The sequence below is a fragment of the Mesoplodon mirus genome (assembly GCF_964341445.2).
Source record: "Mesoplodon mirus genome assembly, chromosome: 12".
Classification (NCBI taxonomy): domain Eukaryota; kingdom Metazoa; phylum Chordata; class Mammalia; order Artiodactyla; family Ziphiidae; genus Mesoplodon; species Mesoplodon mirus.
Window position 1 is genome coordinate 46,164,727 of NC_138988.1, and position 17,488 is coordinate 46,182,214.

At 44.4% G+C, this 17,488-nt stretch overlaps 1 protein-coding gene across 1 annotated transcript; it reads right to left on the reverse strand.

The window, feature by feature from the left end:
* Positions 1–4,224: 4,224 nt before the first annotated feature.
* On the reverse strand, positions 4,225–7,364 carry LOC309813726 (protein phosphatase 1D-like). Its single transcript, XM_082638824.1, has one exon. The coding sequence runs from the start codon at positions 7,230–7,232 to the stop codon at positions 5,562–5,564; it is 1,671 nt and encodes a 556-aa protein (XP_082494950.1). The 5' UTR covers positions 7,233–7,364; the 3' UTR covers positions 4,225–5,561.
* Positions 7,365–17,488: the final 10,124 nt, after the last annotated feature.

Here is a 17,488-nt window from a genome sequence, read left to right on the forward strand (position 1 = left end):
CTAGTAAGTAGAATCCTGTTTCCCATGGTCAAATGCCTTTGTTGAGAGGATATTTAGCTTGATGTTATCACACTGGACTGATGCTAGGAATCAATGAAACATACACTTGATAAGAGCACAGCTACAGGTCAAAGTAAAGTTTATCTTTGACAGGAGAGTAAAAATATCCTACTATAGTATGGGATACAAGGAAGCATATTGTTATTTTTTATTTTTTTAATTTTTTTGCGGTACGCGGGCCTCTCACTGTTGTGGCCTCTCCCGTTGCGGAGCACAGGCTCCGGACACGCAGGCTCAGCGGCCATGGCTCACGGGCCCAGCCACTCCGCGGCATGTGGGATCTTCCCAGACCGGGGCACGAACCCGTGTCCCCTGCATCGGCAGGCGGATTCTCAACCACTGCGCCACCAGGGAAGCCCATGTGTCTTTTTGAAATAGGATTTTCTGTGGATATACTCCCAGGAGTGGGGCTGCCGGATCATTTGGTAGCTCTAGTTTTAGTTTTTTAAGGAACCTCCATACTGTTCTTCACAGTGGCTCTTAACCAATTTCCATTCTCACCAAAAGCGAGGAGGGTTCCCTTTTTCCACACCCTCTCCAACATTTACTGTTTGTAGACATTTTGATGATGGCCATTCTGACTGGTGCGATGTGATAGCTCGTTGTCATTTTCATTTGCATTTCTCTGATAATTAGCCACGTTGAGCATCTCTTCATGTGCTTTTATTTTTTTTCCCTTAAACAGTGTGAGTAAAAGTTATCTCTTGAAATGGGCTTCTGGAAAGTCTTCCCATTTTTGAATTCTTCTTCGATGACCTACCCCAGCACGTTACTTGAGGGCAGGTATCACCTAACGCCCCTCAGGCCTTGTGAACATTAAGTACCCAGCAGCAGCAGGTTTATAGCTGTTGTTACAGGAAGCGGCCACAAGGCGGCAGGATTTCTTCATGCTCCAGTGTGGTGACTCAGGCAACCAGAGCCTTAGGGAAAGTTGTGTTCCTGGCTTGTAAAAGAGAGGGGAGTGTGCCAGCACAAGGACTCAAGGGCTTGTGCCTCATTCCTTTTTCCCCCTTACCCTGGCAGATGCCAACCCCTGCATAACCACTCTGCTGAGGGTGCTGTCGTCCGTACATGGGGCTACTCTAAGGAAGGAGGCTGGAGGTGGGGACCTTACCACTAGGGGACCTGGTGACCAGGTCCCTTGTTAACGCTCTTTGAGCCCAGAGGGTCCACCATCTTTGGGGTGCAGTAGGCTTGGCTTAGGTGTAGGAGGGCCTGCCTGGATCTGGTGATCGTAGTCCCATCTAGAGGGGACGGGGCACTCTGAGTCCGGGCAGGGCTCCTTTGTTGGCACGTCCTCCCCGCTGGCTCCCTCAGCACCAGCGTACTCCAGCCAAGGCTGCTCAGGCTCCAGGGATGTGACACCAGCCCAGGTCACTAGGCCTGAGGGTAACAGAGTAGGCATTTCTTTCCTTACTTTTTTTTGTGTTGTTTTTCATTTAACTTTTACTTTAACTTGGAGTAGACTTGATTTACAATGTTGTTTTTGTTTTAGGTGTACAGCAACTTGATGCAGTCATAGATATCCATATGTCTATTGTTTTTCAAATTCTTTCCCCATTTAGGTTATTACAGAGTGCTGAGTAGAGTTCCCTGTTCTGTATAGTAGGTCCCTGTTGATGATCTATTTTATATGTGTGTGTGTGTGTGTGTGTGTGTGTGTGTTAATGCCAACCTCCTAATTTATCCCCCCTGCCCACCTTTCCCCTTTGGTAAACATAAATGTCTTTTTGAAGTCTGCCAGCCTGTTTCTGTTTTGTCAAGTTGTCATTTGTACCAATTTTTACATTCCCCTATAAGTGTTATCCTATGATATTTGTCTTTGTCTGACTGTGTTCACTTAGTTTGATCACCTCTACATCCATCCATTTTGTTGCAGATGGCATTATTTCATTTTTTTAATGGCTGCATCATATTTCATACATATGTACACCACATCTTCTTGAGCACCTAACATGAGCCAAGTATTATTGTGTGGAGTTTATATTCTTTATCTCAATGGTATAATAGCTCTCTGTAGTAAGGGGTTATTATTGTCACAATTTTTTTCCCCATAAACAAATAAATAAATAAGTTTATTTATTTATTTAGTTAGTTAGTTAGCCTGTGTTGGGTCTTCGTTCCTGCACGTGGGCTTTCTCTAGCTGCGGCGAGTGGGGCCTACTCCTCGTTGCGGTGCACAGGCTTCTCATTGCGGTGGCTCCTCTTGCTGCGGAGCACAGGCTCTAGGTGCGCAGGCTTCAGTAGTTGTGGCTCGAGGGCTCAGTAGTTGTGGCTCACGGGCTCTAGAGCTCAGACTCAGTAGTCGTGTCGCACAGGCTTAGTTGCTCTGGAGCATGTGGGATCTTGCCGTGTCCCCTGCATTGGCAGGCGGATTCTTAACCACTGCGCCACCAGGGAAGTCCTAGTGTCAGAATTTTACACATGAATACGTGGGGGTATACTGAGAGGTTTGAATTCAAATTCAGTGAGTATGTCTCCACGTGTGACCATGGTTGCACCACTTTCGTTTTTCATCTACCCCTATTGCTGTTTTGTGCCCCACTCTAGGTTCTTGAGGTAGGTATCCCAGGCTTCTCTCTCTTCACTACTCCTGGCCCTGCCGCTGAAAGACCTCCCGTGACCTGGCTCCATACACGGAGCCTGGAAGGGCCAGTCGCAGCCTCTGTCTTCCCTTCCATACTCAGAGCTGAAGATCTTACTCAGAGGCCTTACTGGTGAGGAGTCAGACACTTACAGAAAATAATAGGAACAAAAGACAGAAAAGTTGGGGAAAGCAACTTTAGAATTTATCAGAGCCTGGCGATGGGGAAGAAGGCTAGAGAACCATGCTGGCTGGCAATCGATGTTACCTAAACGAGTGTGTATGTGAAGATCTGATCGTTTATGTAGCAGAGCCAACTGTTGAGATAGGCATGTATGACAAGAAGCTGATAGCTGCTTGGACTTGCTAAAAATTGAATTAATTTTAAGCAATACAGTGTTTAGTGAGGAGAAGTGGCTATGCCTCAGTATATTTCCAATGCCAAGAATATGCTGGTACCTAATTAGGCACCTGAGTCTTGTGCCACCCTGTGATAGAATCTGCATTGCATGCCATCCATGCCAGGAGAACCAACCACCAGTCCAGCAACTGGAATGGATGAGAAGCCCTCAAATGGACACTATAAGGTGGAGGGTTATTGAGATAATACCTGAAACAATGTCCTGAGAGCACCACGTTGCTGGATTTGACTTTAATAAAGCTTTTGCTCCAGGCATATTGATACCTCAGAAAAGCCTGTGTAATTATAACAAAATTAGAAGTTTATTTTTTCTTTATTGAGTGTTGTAGTACAATGGGAACTGACACAGCAAAATTTGTTAACATTGCTAGAAAGTGGGTTACGTCCTTCTAAATTCCACTGCATCTACCAACTTGTAGGCAATAGGGATATGGTATGACCAATTCAAATTTTATATTTTAAAATGCCACTCAGAAATGTTTAACTTAATATGATGATTTGAGCACAGACATCCAACTCTCTAATTCCCCATCCTTGTGACTGATCTTGTCCTGAAAAGAATACAAAAGAGAAGAGAACAAATAATACTACCTTTTGCCTCAATTCTTAAGGACTTTTCTTCATTCTTAAAGACTTGTGTAGATGGATCTGAATTGACCGTGAGGGATGACTCAAAGCCTTTTCTGAGAAAGTTTCTGTTTCTTAGGCAGCAAGTAGAGGAGATTTGAGCAAGGTTTTATTAATGTCCCTGAGTTTGGAGGAGCTAGGAGGGCATACTGAGTGACTGTTGAGGGACCAGATGAGAATGTCAGTATTTGTTGCAATAGCTCAGTAGTAATAGAAGCTCTATTAAACAAAGCCAAAGATGGACAGGTCTTCTCTCTGACTATCCTATTCTGAAGAATGGGACAAAGAAGGAAAGTACACACAACATGGCCAGATCACAGGGCTTCTCGGTCAAAGAGAAAACTGATAAAGCCAGTACCTGGTGGGTTGGCCTCATCAAATGTGAGAGACACTCTGTAGGTTCCCCTCAATTCCTGAATTCTGGTCGATCTTTATTTTTTTGCGGTACGCGGGCCTCTCACTGTCGTGGCCTCTCCCGTTGCGGAGCACAGGCTCCGGACGCACAGGCTCAGCGGCCATGGTTCACGGGCCCAGCCGCTCTGCGGCATGTGGGATCTTCCCGGACCGGGGCACGAACCTGTGTCCCCTGCATCGGCAGGCGGACTCTCAACCACTGCGCCACCAGGGAAGCCCTCTGGTCAATCTTCGAATGGAAAAGTTGACTTGTATCAAACAGTCCTGGAGTTTACTGTCTGTGGGGAGGACCGCTCACATGGGCAATGAGCTCATATTGTCATTCACCAAAGAGTCACTTATTCTCTCTGTGGGAGGGTTATTCTTTTTTTTTTTTTTTTTAACAGTTCACTGATTTTGTTCGATGAACAAACATGTCCATATAATCAATGAAAACCATAGGATATATAAAATAATTTAAGAAATGTTGGGAATTAGCAGCACCATCTGTTATTGACATAGCAAGAAAAACTTCACATATTTTATGCAAACACTAGAAGAGGATATAACTACTTTTAAGACCCACTAATGCCACTGAATGTCCAGGATGATTGAGAAGGGCATCTTTTTAGGCAAACCTACCTCCTTCTACTTCAAAGATTTGGTGAGCAAATCTGATGATTAATGTTTAGAAAAAATGCTACTGAAAGAAATAAGAGATACTGCATAGTATTTTAATTAGGACAAGGAGACTAAAACCCAGCTGCTTTTGCATGGCTCAACACTTCTGCTTCTATGAAAAATTTAGTTCTGAATTATGAAATCAGAAATAAAGAATAATTTTTAAAAGACACTAGTTGTCTCTAAGAAACATTAAGTGGAACACAGGTCACTATGAAAATACATCACTTTTCCAGTTTGCTTCATAATTTACTTTAAAAAGTTGTGTAGCTTTCATCACACGTGACTTATACAAATGTCTTAATAAGCATTTTTAAAAGTTTAAATGTATTTCTAAAATCGAATAGATTCTTTTGATCTTTTTTTAAACCTTTAGCCCTGTTGTTACATTTACTGTGTATCAGTGTAAGAGACTGAGTTTGTGTGAAGGATACAAATTTACACACATTTTATAGCAACTTATACCCTAACATCTACAAAATTCACAGGTATAATACAAGCAAGTACAAGGCCAGGATAAAACTGTTGAATTCCAAAAAGTCAAACTGTATACTATTTTTATTTTGTCCCCTTAAAAAAAGTTCAGCTTCGGCACCAAATTCATAAAGCCCTCTTAGAAGTCTGGAAAAAAAAAATTCCAGATATATTTCAGCAAACACAAACAGTTTTTCTGTGCTGGTGAAGTAAAGGATTTCCCATTTTCTTCTGGCCCCTAAGTCTGCGTCACATGGTAAGTTTAACAGAGTTCTTTCGCCGTGAGTTTGTGGGGAGGCTTGCAGGCTGAGCACCGCTGCTTCAACTTAAACCATTTCGTCTATGCTTCTTCACAAGAGGGCCAGAGTTGGATTCTTCTAATGTCCTTTTGAAGTTTGTTGGAGGGGTTCTTTCAACTTCTTGAGCTTTCATTTGACCTGGGATCGACATCTCTAAGTTTTTTTGGTCCATGATGGTGTTTGTTGAATTGGTAGGCACAAGGCCAACTGACAGGCTATTATTCAAAGAATCATGTATCCTTAAAGTCAGGGCTTTAGTGCAATTTTCTTCAAGTGGCTCTGGATCTTTTGAGGATATGACTGCAGCCTGGACATTCCCTCGAGCTATCTCAGCTGCGACTTCTAAATAATTCTCTGAGAAGGCATTACTACGAACAAGAGCAGGTATGTGGTCCTTAGAGTTCAGCCTTGGCCATGGGTCCTCCTCCAGTGACTTGACTGGTGGTGTAGAACATGGAGAAGGAGTCATCACGCAGGTTTCTTGACTATTATAGGAAGGGCTATCAGTCAGGTTCAGGTAGAGCTCGTCTCCATTGGTGAAATCTCCCTGAGTGCCCACTCCTGGAGAGATGCAGATTACTATGGCACTAGTATTATCCGCTCGAAGCCTACGCTGCCTCCAGCGGCCTAGAGCTCGATTCACAAGCATTTTGGCACAAGACTGTCCATGCTCACCCATCAGGTATTTTATCTCCTCTTGGTCCTGGCACATTGAGATGGCATCTTGAGGTGGAATCATATTCCAAAGACCATCACTCCCCAAGATAATATACTTGTGCTTCTGGGGATCAAGAGTGTGGACACTTGTGTCTGGTTCAGGTGACACCACAAACTCACCACTGAAGAAATCATAGCTCCAGAAATCACCAAGTGCTCTTGCTACTGCCAGAAATGGAATCTGGTCAATGACTGTGCTCCTTCTCACAGGTCCACTGTGAGTGAGCCGAGGTCGTTTCCAAACTACACGATTCACCCCAGACTTGTTCATCACGCTCCCCCCAAGTGCTTCAATTCGTTCTCTTTCCTTGGGAAGTTCTGGCTTATGGTCCTGTGTCACCTCCACCGCTCTGACAAAATCATCCTTTGGGTCATCCTGAATTCCAAGAACCACCCCTGAGTCACCCACATGAGCTACATACATCTTCAGGCCCCGTATGATGACCACACTGGCAGTTGTCCCTGACGTGCTGGGAAGACCTTTCATAGTCTTTGGCCATTCTGCCAGTTTCTTCCACATGGCGAGATGACAAGCGAGGAAGCCTTTGCGGATGGCAGCGCACACCTTCGCCGGCTCGGAAGAGGTGAAGCCCTTCTGCTTCTTGATGAAACCCCACAAGTGCTCCCGGGCAAACTGTGCCGCCTCCCGCCCGCCGTGCCCGTCGCACACGGCGAAAAAGGCCACTGAGGAACGACGGCGACAGCAGCAGCCGGGAGCCGGCGAGGCCCCGGCGTCCGGCGGCGCGTCGCAAGCCTCTCGGGCTGCCACCGCCGGGCCTTTCCCCGAGATTTCGCCGCCAGGAAAAGCCAGCGGTGACCGCTGCGGAGGCAACGGCTGAGAGAGAGACCGCCGCGGCGAGGGTTCTTCTTCAGCCGTGGGCTCGGGCTCCACCACGATCTGAGTAACGTCCTCCATGTGCTTCCTCCCGCCCTGGTCTGAGAAGACGCTCACTCCCAGGGAGTACAGCCCCGCCATGGCAGGCTGGCCGAGATCCCGCCGGTCCCACGCAGCCCGCCGAATGCGGCAGCGGGATGCACACTCTGCGCTCGCCGGCCAACTATTGTTTATCTTCGACTACGTCGAGAAGGGGGAGGGAGCGGTCCCGGGGGGGAGGGGCGCGCACGAGGTCGAGACTTGTCCGCCAGAGCTGGGCAGAAGCGCCAGGGGGAAAGGAGCCGACCAGCTGCGTCTTCGCAGTGCGCCTCCCGGGAGGGTTACTCTTCACACTCTGTTGAAGTCAGGCTTGGCCATGAGACTTGTTTTGGCCAATGCAAAGTGACCCTGACCCAGCCTCATGCACAGCATCCCGTTCCCTTTGAGTAGAACGCCTCCCCTTCCCGAGTTGCCTACTTAGAGAGCTGCTACTCATCCCAAACAGTCAGCTGGCTCAGAAGCCTTAGCCCACCTATTCAGGCAGGTGTCAAGCAGCCTGCTCATTCCTTTGTGGTAGCTCTGGTCATATTATTCACTTCCACACCTTCTCTCTCCCACCTGGAGATCCTTGTGGGCAGAGGATAATGTTCTAGTCATCTTTGTCACCCTGGCACCTTATACAGTTCATGGCACATAGGAGATACTTAATAAATCTTGGATCAAGTGAGTGAGTGAAATGATTTCTGCAATCAGTAGTTACAGCATATATTGGACAGTTCAAGCACGTCAACATTCATTTATTCGGCAGACATTTATTAAGCTCATTCTTTGTGCCAAGCATCGTGATAGGTGCCAAGATTACATTTGTGAATAAGTTAGTCCTGGCATCTGTCCTCATATTGCTTAGGAAACCTACGAGAAGATAGACAGCCATATACAGTGGAAGGCAGGAGTCTGGCAAGAAATACAGTTTCATGAATCCCACCCACATTGAAAGATCAGAGAGCAGAATATAGGAGTGGGGTGGGGGACTTCCCTGGTGGTGCAGTGGTTAAGAATCCGCCTGCCGTTGCAGGGGACACAGGTTCGAGCCCTGGTCCAGGAAGATCCAACATGCTGCGGAGCAACTCAGTCCGTGTGCCACAACTACTGAGCCTGCGCTCTAGAGCCCTCAAGCCACAACTACTGAGCCCACGAGCCACAACTACTGAGCCTGCGTGCCACGACTACTGAAGCCTGCACGCCTAGAGCCTGTGCTCCACAACAAGAGAGGCCACTGCAGTGAGAAGCCCGCGCACCGCAATGAAGAGTAGCCCCCGCTCGCTGCAACTAGAGAAAGCCCACGCGCAGCAACAAAGACCCAGCGCGGCCATAAATAAATTTATTTTTATTTTTTAAAAAGGGCCTTCCCTGGTGGCGCAGTGGTTGAGAGTCCGCCTGCCGATGCAGGGGACACGGGTTCGTGCCCCGGTCTGGGAAGATCCCACATGCCGCGGAGTGGCTAGGCCCGTGAGCCATGGCCACTGAGCCTGCGCGTCCGGAGCCTGTGCTCAGCAACGGGAGAGGCCACAACAGTGAGAGGCCCGCGTACCGCAAAAAAAAAAAAAAAGGAGTGAGGTGGGGCTTGCTCAGGTTAAGATCTGTACAATGCCTATGGCAAGAGGTTGTTGAATTAATGCCTGTTATGAAGCTAGGAGGCCCTAGAGGCACAGTGGGCTCAGAGCCACAGATCTTGGTGAGGAACAGATTATGGGAACAACTGTACTCATTTTCCTGAATGTGTCTTAGTCCTCTCTCCACCCTTGTGAAGCCAGGACATGATACAGCAGTTAGGAAAAACCCCAGGCTGAATCAAAGCACAGAACAGCTTCCATATGGAATGTTGGCCACGCAGGGGTGCTATTTACTTCTTCAAATCCTCATTATTTAACACATTTCTCTTATACTCCTGATTCTGGGACTAGCCTAGGTGGTCTCTGTCAAACCCCACCTGCCAGCCTTGAAGTTCAGCACACTTCCTCATTTTTATGCCTTCTGAGGGGATTGCTGTCTGTGACTGGGGAGAGCAATTCAGGATACACATTACTATGCGTTCTCGGAATTCATCCTCAGGTCTTAAATGGTGTGATCAGCTGGACAGTGTCTCCTGACCTTGAGAAGGAGCGATTGGCATTAGGAAGCACGCTGAGCTGATGCTGCCCTGCCCTTAGTCTCTAGACTGCTGCTTGGTTCCAGGAACGAGGTAAGAGAATCATCATAGCTTTTCTGAGGGCTCTGTGAGCAAGGCCTTGATGAGGCTGGAAGAGAAGACAGCTGTCGTTTGATGAGCACCCATTAGGTATTAAGTTCCTTCCATTCATTGTCTATGTAAAACTTTCTAATAAACTTCATGAGGTAGGCATTATACCCCCATTTTATAGATGAGGAAACTGAGGCTGGATGGGTACATTATTTGTCCAAGGTTATACAGCCCAAAGTGGTGAAATTCGGTTTTAAAACCAGGTCTGTCTCTCTCCGCAGCTCCAAATTCTCTTTCTTCATGTGATTTGCAAGATAGAGCCCCTGCCCTTGTAGCATTTGTAACTTGCTTAAGGAGACAAGATTCCTGAAAGTATGTTTAATAAAAAGAGGTGACAGCAACTCAAAGTTGATGAAAGAGAGCTACTTTTATTGACACGGGAACGGCCACAAGATATTGCTAAGTAAGGAAAGGCACGCTTGAGAATAGCAAGGTAGGCTCCAGTGGAGGCAAACAGTGAGGTGTATCGTGCCCCCTACCCAGATCAAGATAGCCCAGACGGCTTCCTCACGTCTTCTGCCAGTCAGCCTCCTCCCAAGGGTCAACCACTGTAATGATTTCTCTTACTATAGGTTAGTGTAGATGACAAAGAAAATAATTTAGTATCTGCTCTTTTATGTTTAGATGCTTTTACCACATTTTGTCTGTGAGGTTTATCCATGTTGTTACGTGTAGCAGAGGCTTTTTAAAATTGCTGAGTACTATTCCATCGACTGAATATACCACTGGTTGATGGATATTTGGGTGGCTTCAGATTTGGGGCTTTTGTAAATACTATGAACGTTCTTTTACATGCCTTTTGACTGACCTATTCATGTATATCTCTTGAATATCTATAGGTAGATAGATACATTGATATAATTTTATATTAATTAATTATTATATGAGTGGAATTGCTACATCATACAGGTTAGGCATATGCTTGGCTTAGACAGATACTGCCAAAAGTTTTACAAAATAGTTGTAATGAAGTATCCTGCTTCCAGCAGTGTATGAGAGTCTTAGATACTCTGCAACCTCCTCCTTCATAGTCTTTTCTAGTTCCCCGAACATGGATTGAACCCATGCCCTCTGCATCGGCAGGCGGACTCTCAACCACTGGACCACCAGGGAAGCCCCTGGGTAGTCTTTTTAATATTAGCCATTCTGGTGTTAGTATAGATGTAACATGTTATGGTTTTAATTATATTTCCCTAATGACTAATGATGTTGAGTACCTTGTTCATATCCTTATTGGCCATTTGGATATTCTTTTTGTGTAGGTAGTAGCGTTGGGGTGAGGGTTCTAACTGTGCCTGCAGGGGCTGGCATGGTTTGAACTTCCACTGGCACCAGGAGAGGGAGCCCGCAGGGTTTCTTACAGGCCTGTCCAGGTGTGGGGCAATAGGAGAAGAGGGGGAAAAGAGGCTTGAAAGCTGTTAGTGATCAAATATCAGTAATGAAGTTATACTCTTTATTACAGTGTTGCTCAGATCTGTGGTGATAAGATAATAAATCTGAAATAGCCAATACTTACCTTGTTGCCTACACTTGGAACACAAGATAAATAAGTTTGAAAATGAGATACTGATTATCTTAACTCTCTGGTCTGGACCAGGGAACTAGCCTTTAAATGTGGTATGTCCTGCTTGGCTGAGCTGTGACTGTTTTACAGGTGAGAACTAGTGGTAGAATTTCAGAAAAAAAAAATGCAGCCGTGACAGAAGCATGGAGCCTTGACTCCCCAAATAGTAATAAGCTTAAAGAATATGTCTTATGTAAATTATTTCTTCTCAATTCTCAGAGACTGTGGAATAGAGAGGGAAGGCATCATATTATATTTGCTTTTATAAGGAATATAAATGTTAATTAGCTTGCCCATAGTTACTGCTTTCTGGAGCAGTAATTTCAGACAAGGATTTTGAAATACAAAGTCAAAGTGTATTTAAACATTTTAATAATGATTTAATTATTTTAATGTTAAAGTACATGCTGACCATAAGGTGGTTTACAGCCTCATCCCTGGTCATGTGCCTTGAGTCTAAATTTTCTCTGACCTGCCATTAGAGACAAAGTTTAAGAATTACTGCATAAGGGATGCACCTCTTAATAAAACAAGGTCCTAATGTTCCAGAAACAAAGGGAGCCACCTGGAGGGCGCAAAGGGCAGTGGGACTGGCAGGCCCTAACTCATCCCTCTATAATTTGTTGTCTTTCTCTTAGAGTTACTGAATTTTCTCCTCTTTGACAGTGTGTCTGACCCTTAGTTTACTCAGATATGGTTCCTCTCTAGCCAAGGCAAGGACAAAAATCCATTTTACACTTTTCCCCAATTCCATGAGTGGTGCAGCCTAGATTTTGAGGCTTACTTTTTCCATCTATAAAATGGAGACTATAACATCTACTTGTGGGGCCATTATAAATATTTTTAAAGAAATTAAATGCGCATGAAGAAACCTTGCACTATATACCTGATCATTGTGGATGCTCAGTAAGTGTAGCTAATTACTCATTGAATCCATCCATTCTGGAAATTGATATAACTGATATAGACTCCGAGCTTCCTTTAGGCAAGGGTGACTAACCCCCTGGTTTGCTCACTACTGTCCCAGTTTTAGCACTGAAAGTTTAGCATCCCAGGAAACCCCTCCTCAGGACACAAAAAGTCCCAGTTTTGGGTGATGGATGCAGAAGTCTGGGGGAGAATATAGAACCCCACAAGGCTACCTGAAAAATAGGGGCTGAAATCAATACGATTTTTAGTGTCAGATGGATATGGCATAGATTATCTGCCTTCTGTAGTTGCTGTTGCTTATTTTTTTCCCTTACCATTGATGCAGGCAACCATGATTTATGGTTCACAAAACTGGAGCATTCATTGTAACGTCACTCCAAATGATGTGACTTAAATGTCCACCTTAAGTGTGTTGTAATCATGAGCACTAACAGTCTATTTTTCATTTTGCTTGTGGATTAACTATTGGACTTTGTATTGAGATAGTGCTAGTTTAATTTTTGACACTGAATATCATGACCATGTTTTCTAAGAGTTCAGATAATGAAAACAAGAATGATTATCCTACCAGTGCCAGTATGACACAGACATCACTGAAAAAGAAGGCTAAATGACTCATTTTTTTATTGAAATATAGTTGATTTACGATGTTGTGCCAGTCTCTGCTGTTCAGCAAAGTGACTCAGTTATACACATACATACATTCTCTTTTTTTATATTCTTTCCCATTATGGTTTATCCCAGTAGATTGGATATAGTTCCCTATGCTATACAAGAGGACCTTGTTGTTTATCCATTCTAGATGTAATAGTTTGCATCTACTAACTCCCAGTCCATCCCTCTCCCTCTCCTCTTCCCCCCTGGCAACCACAAGTCTGTTCTCTATGTCTGTGAGTCTATTTCTATTTTGTAGATAGGTTCATTTGTGGCATATTTTAGATTCCACATATAAGTGATATCATATGGTGTTTGTCTTTCTCTTTCTTAGTATGATAATAACTAGTTGTATCCATGTTGCTGCAAATGGCATTCTTTCTTTCTTTTTTATGGCGGAGTAGTATTCCATTGTATATATGTACCACATCTTCTTTATCCATTCATCTGTTGATGGACATTTAGGTTGTTTCCATGTCTTGGCTATTGTGAATAGTGCTGCTGTGAACATAGGGATGCATGTATCTCTTTGAATTAGAGTTTTGTCCAGGTACATGCCCAGGAGTGGGATTGCTGGATCATATGGTAATTCCATTTTGAGTTTTCCGAGGAACCCCCCTACTGTTTTTCATAGTGGCTGCACCAACTCACATTCCCACCAACAGTGTAGGAGGGTTCCCTTTTCTCCACGCCCTTTCCAGCATTTGTTATTTGTAGACTTTGTAATAATGACTGACGTGGAGCCTCTTTTCCTGTGTGCACTGGCCATCTGTATGTCTTCTCTGGAGAAATGTCGATTAATGTCTTCTGCCCCTTCTGCCCATTTTTCGGTTGGGTTGGGTTTTTTTGGGTTTTTTTTTTTGAGTTGTATGAGCTGTTTGTATATTTTAGAGATTAAGCTCTTGTCAGTTGCATCATTTGCAAATATTTTCTCCTATTCCATATGTTGTCATTTCATTGGTTTCCTTTGTTGTGCAAAAGCTTGTAAGTTTGATTAGGTCCTTTTTTGTGTGTGTGTGTGGTATGCGGGCTTCTCACTGTTGTGCCCTCTCCCGTTGTGGAGCACAGGCTCCGGACGCGCAGGCTCAGCAGCCATGGCTCACGGGCCCAGCCGCTCTGCGGCATGTGGGATCTTCCCGGACCGGACACGAACCCGTGTCCCCTGCATCGGCAGGCGGACCCTCAACCACTGCACCACCAGGGAAGCCCAGGTCCCATTTTTTTTATGTTTGTTTTTATTTCTATTGCCTTGGGAGACTGACCTAAGAAAACATTGGTACGATTTATGTCAGAGAATGTTTTGCCTATACTCTCTTCTAGGAGTTTCATGGTGTTGTGTCTTATGTTTAAGTCTTTAAGCCAATTTGAGTTTATTTTTGTGCATGGTGTGAGGGTGTGTTCTAATGTCATTGATTTACATGCAGCTGCCCAACTTTCCCAGCACCACTTGCTGAAGAGACTTTTTCCCCTTTTATATTCTTGCCTCCTGTATCGAAGATTAATTGACCGTAGGTGTGTGGGTTTATTTCTGGGCTCTCTATTCTATTCCATTGCTAAATGACTTATTTTAATGACAGATTGAAGGACGTGTACATCTGGATTAGGGCAGTGAATAACCAAACAGAGCATACTGCACACTGTGGAGAAAAGTTCTGGACACTGGAAGTCCAAGATCAAGGTGCCAGCAGGGTTGGTGACTGGTGAGGCCTCTCTCCATGGGTTGCAGACGGCTGCTCAAATGACCTCTTCTTTGTGAGCATGTGGAGAGAAAGAGAAACCAAGCTCTCTGGAGTCTTTTCTTATAAAGACACTAATCCTAATGGACCAGGGCCCCACCTATGACCTCATTTAATCTTAATTACTTCCTTAGAGGCTCCATCTCCAAATACAGCCACACTGGGGGGTTAGGGCTTCAACATATGAATTTTGGGGTTGGGGGCACATTCAGTTTGTAACAATGTCCTTCTTTAATTTGGAAATATATTAATGAGAGTGGAGAAAAGTATTATAGCAAAACAATTTATATGCTCTTTCTCCAAAGCTGTTTGATGATCTTTGAAGAGGCCACAAAGTCTGAAAAAGGATGAACTGAGTACATCTGAGTCATTAGATGTTATGGATAGGTTGCAACAAAAACTCATACAAGCAAAAAATGACTTGATATTTGGAAGTAAGACTGCTTTAGAACTCCGAAAAAGTGTCACCAGAAAAGGGTAGCCAGTTTAAACAGGACTTTCTCAATTAATTAAAAAAAAATTTTTTTTAATTGAAGTATAGTTGATTTACAATGTTTCAGGTGTACATCAAAGTGGTTCGTATACATATAGATAGATAGATAGATAGATACTTGTATTCTTTTTCAGATTCTCTTCCATTATAGGTTATTACAAGATATTGAACGTAGCTCCCTGTGCTATACAGTAGGTCCCTCTAGATGGTTATCTATTTTATGTATAGTAGTGTGTATCCATTAATCCCAACTTATTTATTAAAACTGTAACTGATTTAGAATTTAATTTTACAACTTCAGATTATCTCTGTGCTTTAAACTATTTTCCCTGAGAAAGAGAGGTTTAACTTATGATGACATCCAACATGCTTCAGAGTGTTTAAAAATGATGGACATTTCAGACATAGATAGCCCATCTGATGAATTTACAGATGCAAAGTAACTGACTGACAAACAGCTGCTCTACCAAAACAAACCTGTGGATACAAAGTAGATGGACATTTTTGGAGAGCTGGAAACTAATTCCTATAAGTTTATAAGCCTGCTGTTGCAGGTTCATAAGATAAACCTAGTAAGTAGAATCCTGTTTCCCATGGTCAAATGCCTTTGTTGAGAGGATATTTAGCTTGATGTTATCACACTGGACTGATGCTAGGAATCAATGAAACATACACTTGATAAGAGCACAGCTACAGGTCAAAGTAAAGTTCATCTTTGACAGGAGAGTAAAAATATCCTACTATAGTATGGGATACAAGGAAGCATATTGTTATTTTTTATTTTTTTAATTTTTTTGCGGTACGCGGGCCTCTCACTGTTGTGGCCTCTCCCGTTGCGGAGCACAGGCTCCGGACACGCAGGCTCAGCGGCCATGGCTCACGGGCCCAGCCACTCCGCGGCATGTGGGATCTTCCCAGACCGGGGCACGAACCCGTGTCCCCTGCATCGGCAGGCGGATTCTCAACCACTGCGCCACCAGGGAAGCCCATGTGTCTTTTTGAAATAGGATTTTCTGTGGATATACTCCCAGGAGTGGGGCTGCCGGATCATTTGGTAGCTCTAGTTTTAGTTTTTTAAGGAACCTCCATACTGTTCTTCACAGTGGCTCTTAACCAATTTCCATTCTCACCAAAAGCGAGGAGGGTTCCCTTTTTCCACACCCTCTCCAACATTTACTGTTTGTAGACATTTTGATGATGGCCATTCTGACTGGTGCGATGTGATAGCTCGTTGTCATTTTCATTTGCATTTCTCTGATAATTAGCCACGTTGAGCATCTCTTCATGTGCTTTTATTTTTTTTCCCTTAAACAGTGTGAGTAAAAGTTATCTCTTGAAATGGGCTTCTGGAAAGTCTTCCCATTTTTGAATTCTTCTTCGATGACCTACCCCAGCACGTTACTTGAGGGCAGGTATCACCTAACGCCCCTCAGGCCTTGTGAACATTAAGTACCCAGCAGCAGCAGGTTTATAGCTGTTGTTACAGGAAGCGGCCACAAGGCGGCAGGATTTCTTCATGCTCCAGTGTGGTGACTCAGGCAACCAGAGCCTTAGGGAAAGTTGTGTTCCTGGCTTGTAAAAGAGAGGGGAGTGTGCCAGCACAAGGACTCAAGGGCTTGTGCCTCATTCCTTTTTCCCCCTTACCCTGGCAGATGCCAACCCCTGCATAACCACTCTGCTGAGGGTGCTGTCGTCCGTACATGGGGCTACTCTAAGGAAGGAGGCTGGAGGTGGGGACCTTACCACTAGGGGACCTGGCGACCAGGTCCCTTGTTAACGCTCTTTGAGCCCAGAGGGTCCACCATCTTTGGGGTGCAGTAGGCTTGGCTTAGGTGTAGGAGGGCCTGCCTGGATCTGGTGATCGTAGTCCCATCTAGAGGGGACGGGGCACTCTGAGTCCGGGCAGGGCTCCTTTGTTGGCACGTCCTCCCCGCTGGCTCCCTCAGCACCAGCGTACTCCAGCCATGGGACCCAAGGCTGCTCAGGCTCCAGGGATGTGACACCAGCCCAGGTCACTAGGCCTGAGGGTAACAGAGTAGGCATTTCTTTCCTTACTTTTTTTTGTGTTGTTTTTCATTTAACTTTTACTTTAACTTGGAGTAGACTTGATTTACAATGTTGTTTTTGTTTTAGGTGTACAGCAACTTGATGCAGTCATAGATATCCATATGTCTATTGTTTTTCGAATTCTTTCCCCATTTAGGTTATTACAGAGTGCTGAGTAGAGTTCCCTGTTCTGTATAGTAGGTCCCTGTTGATGATCTATTTTATATGTGTGTGTGTGTGTGTGTGTGTGTGTGTGTTAATGCCAACCTCCTAATTTATCCCCCCTGCCCACCTTTCCCCTTTGGTAAACATAAATGTCTTTTTGAAGTCTGCCAGCCTGTTTCTGTTTTGTCAAGTTGTCATTTGTATCAATTTTTACATTCCACCTATAAGTGTTATCCTATGATATTTGTCTTTGTCTGACTGTGTTCACTTAGTTTGATCACCTCTACATCCATCCATTTTGTTGCAGATGGCATTATTTCATTTTTTTAATGGCTGCATCATATTTCATACATATGTACACCACATCTTCTTGAGCACCTAACATGAGCCAAGTATTATTGTGTGGAGTTTATATTCTTTATCTCAATGGTATAATAGCTCTCTGTAGTAAGGGGTTATTATTGTCACAAT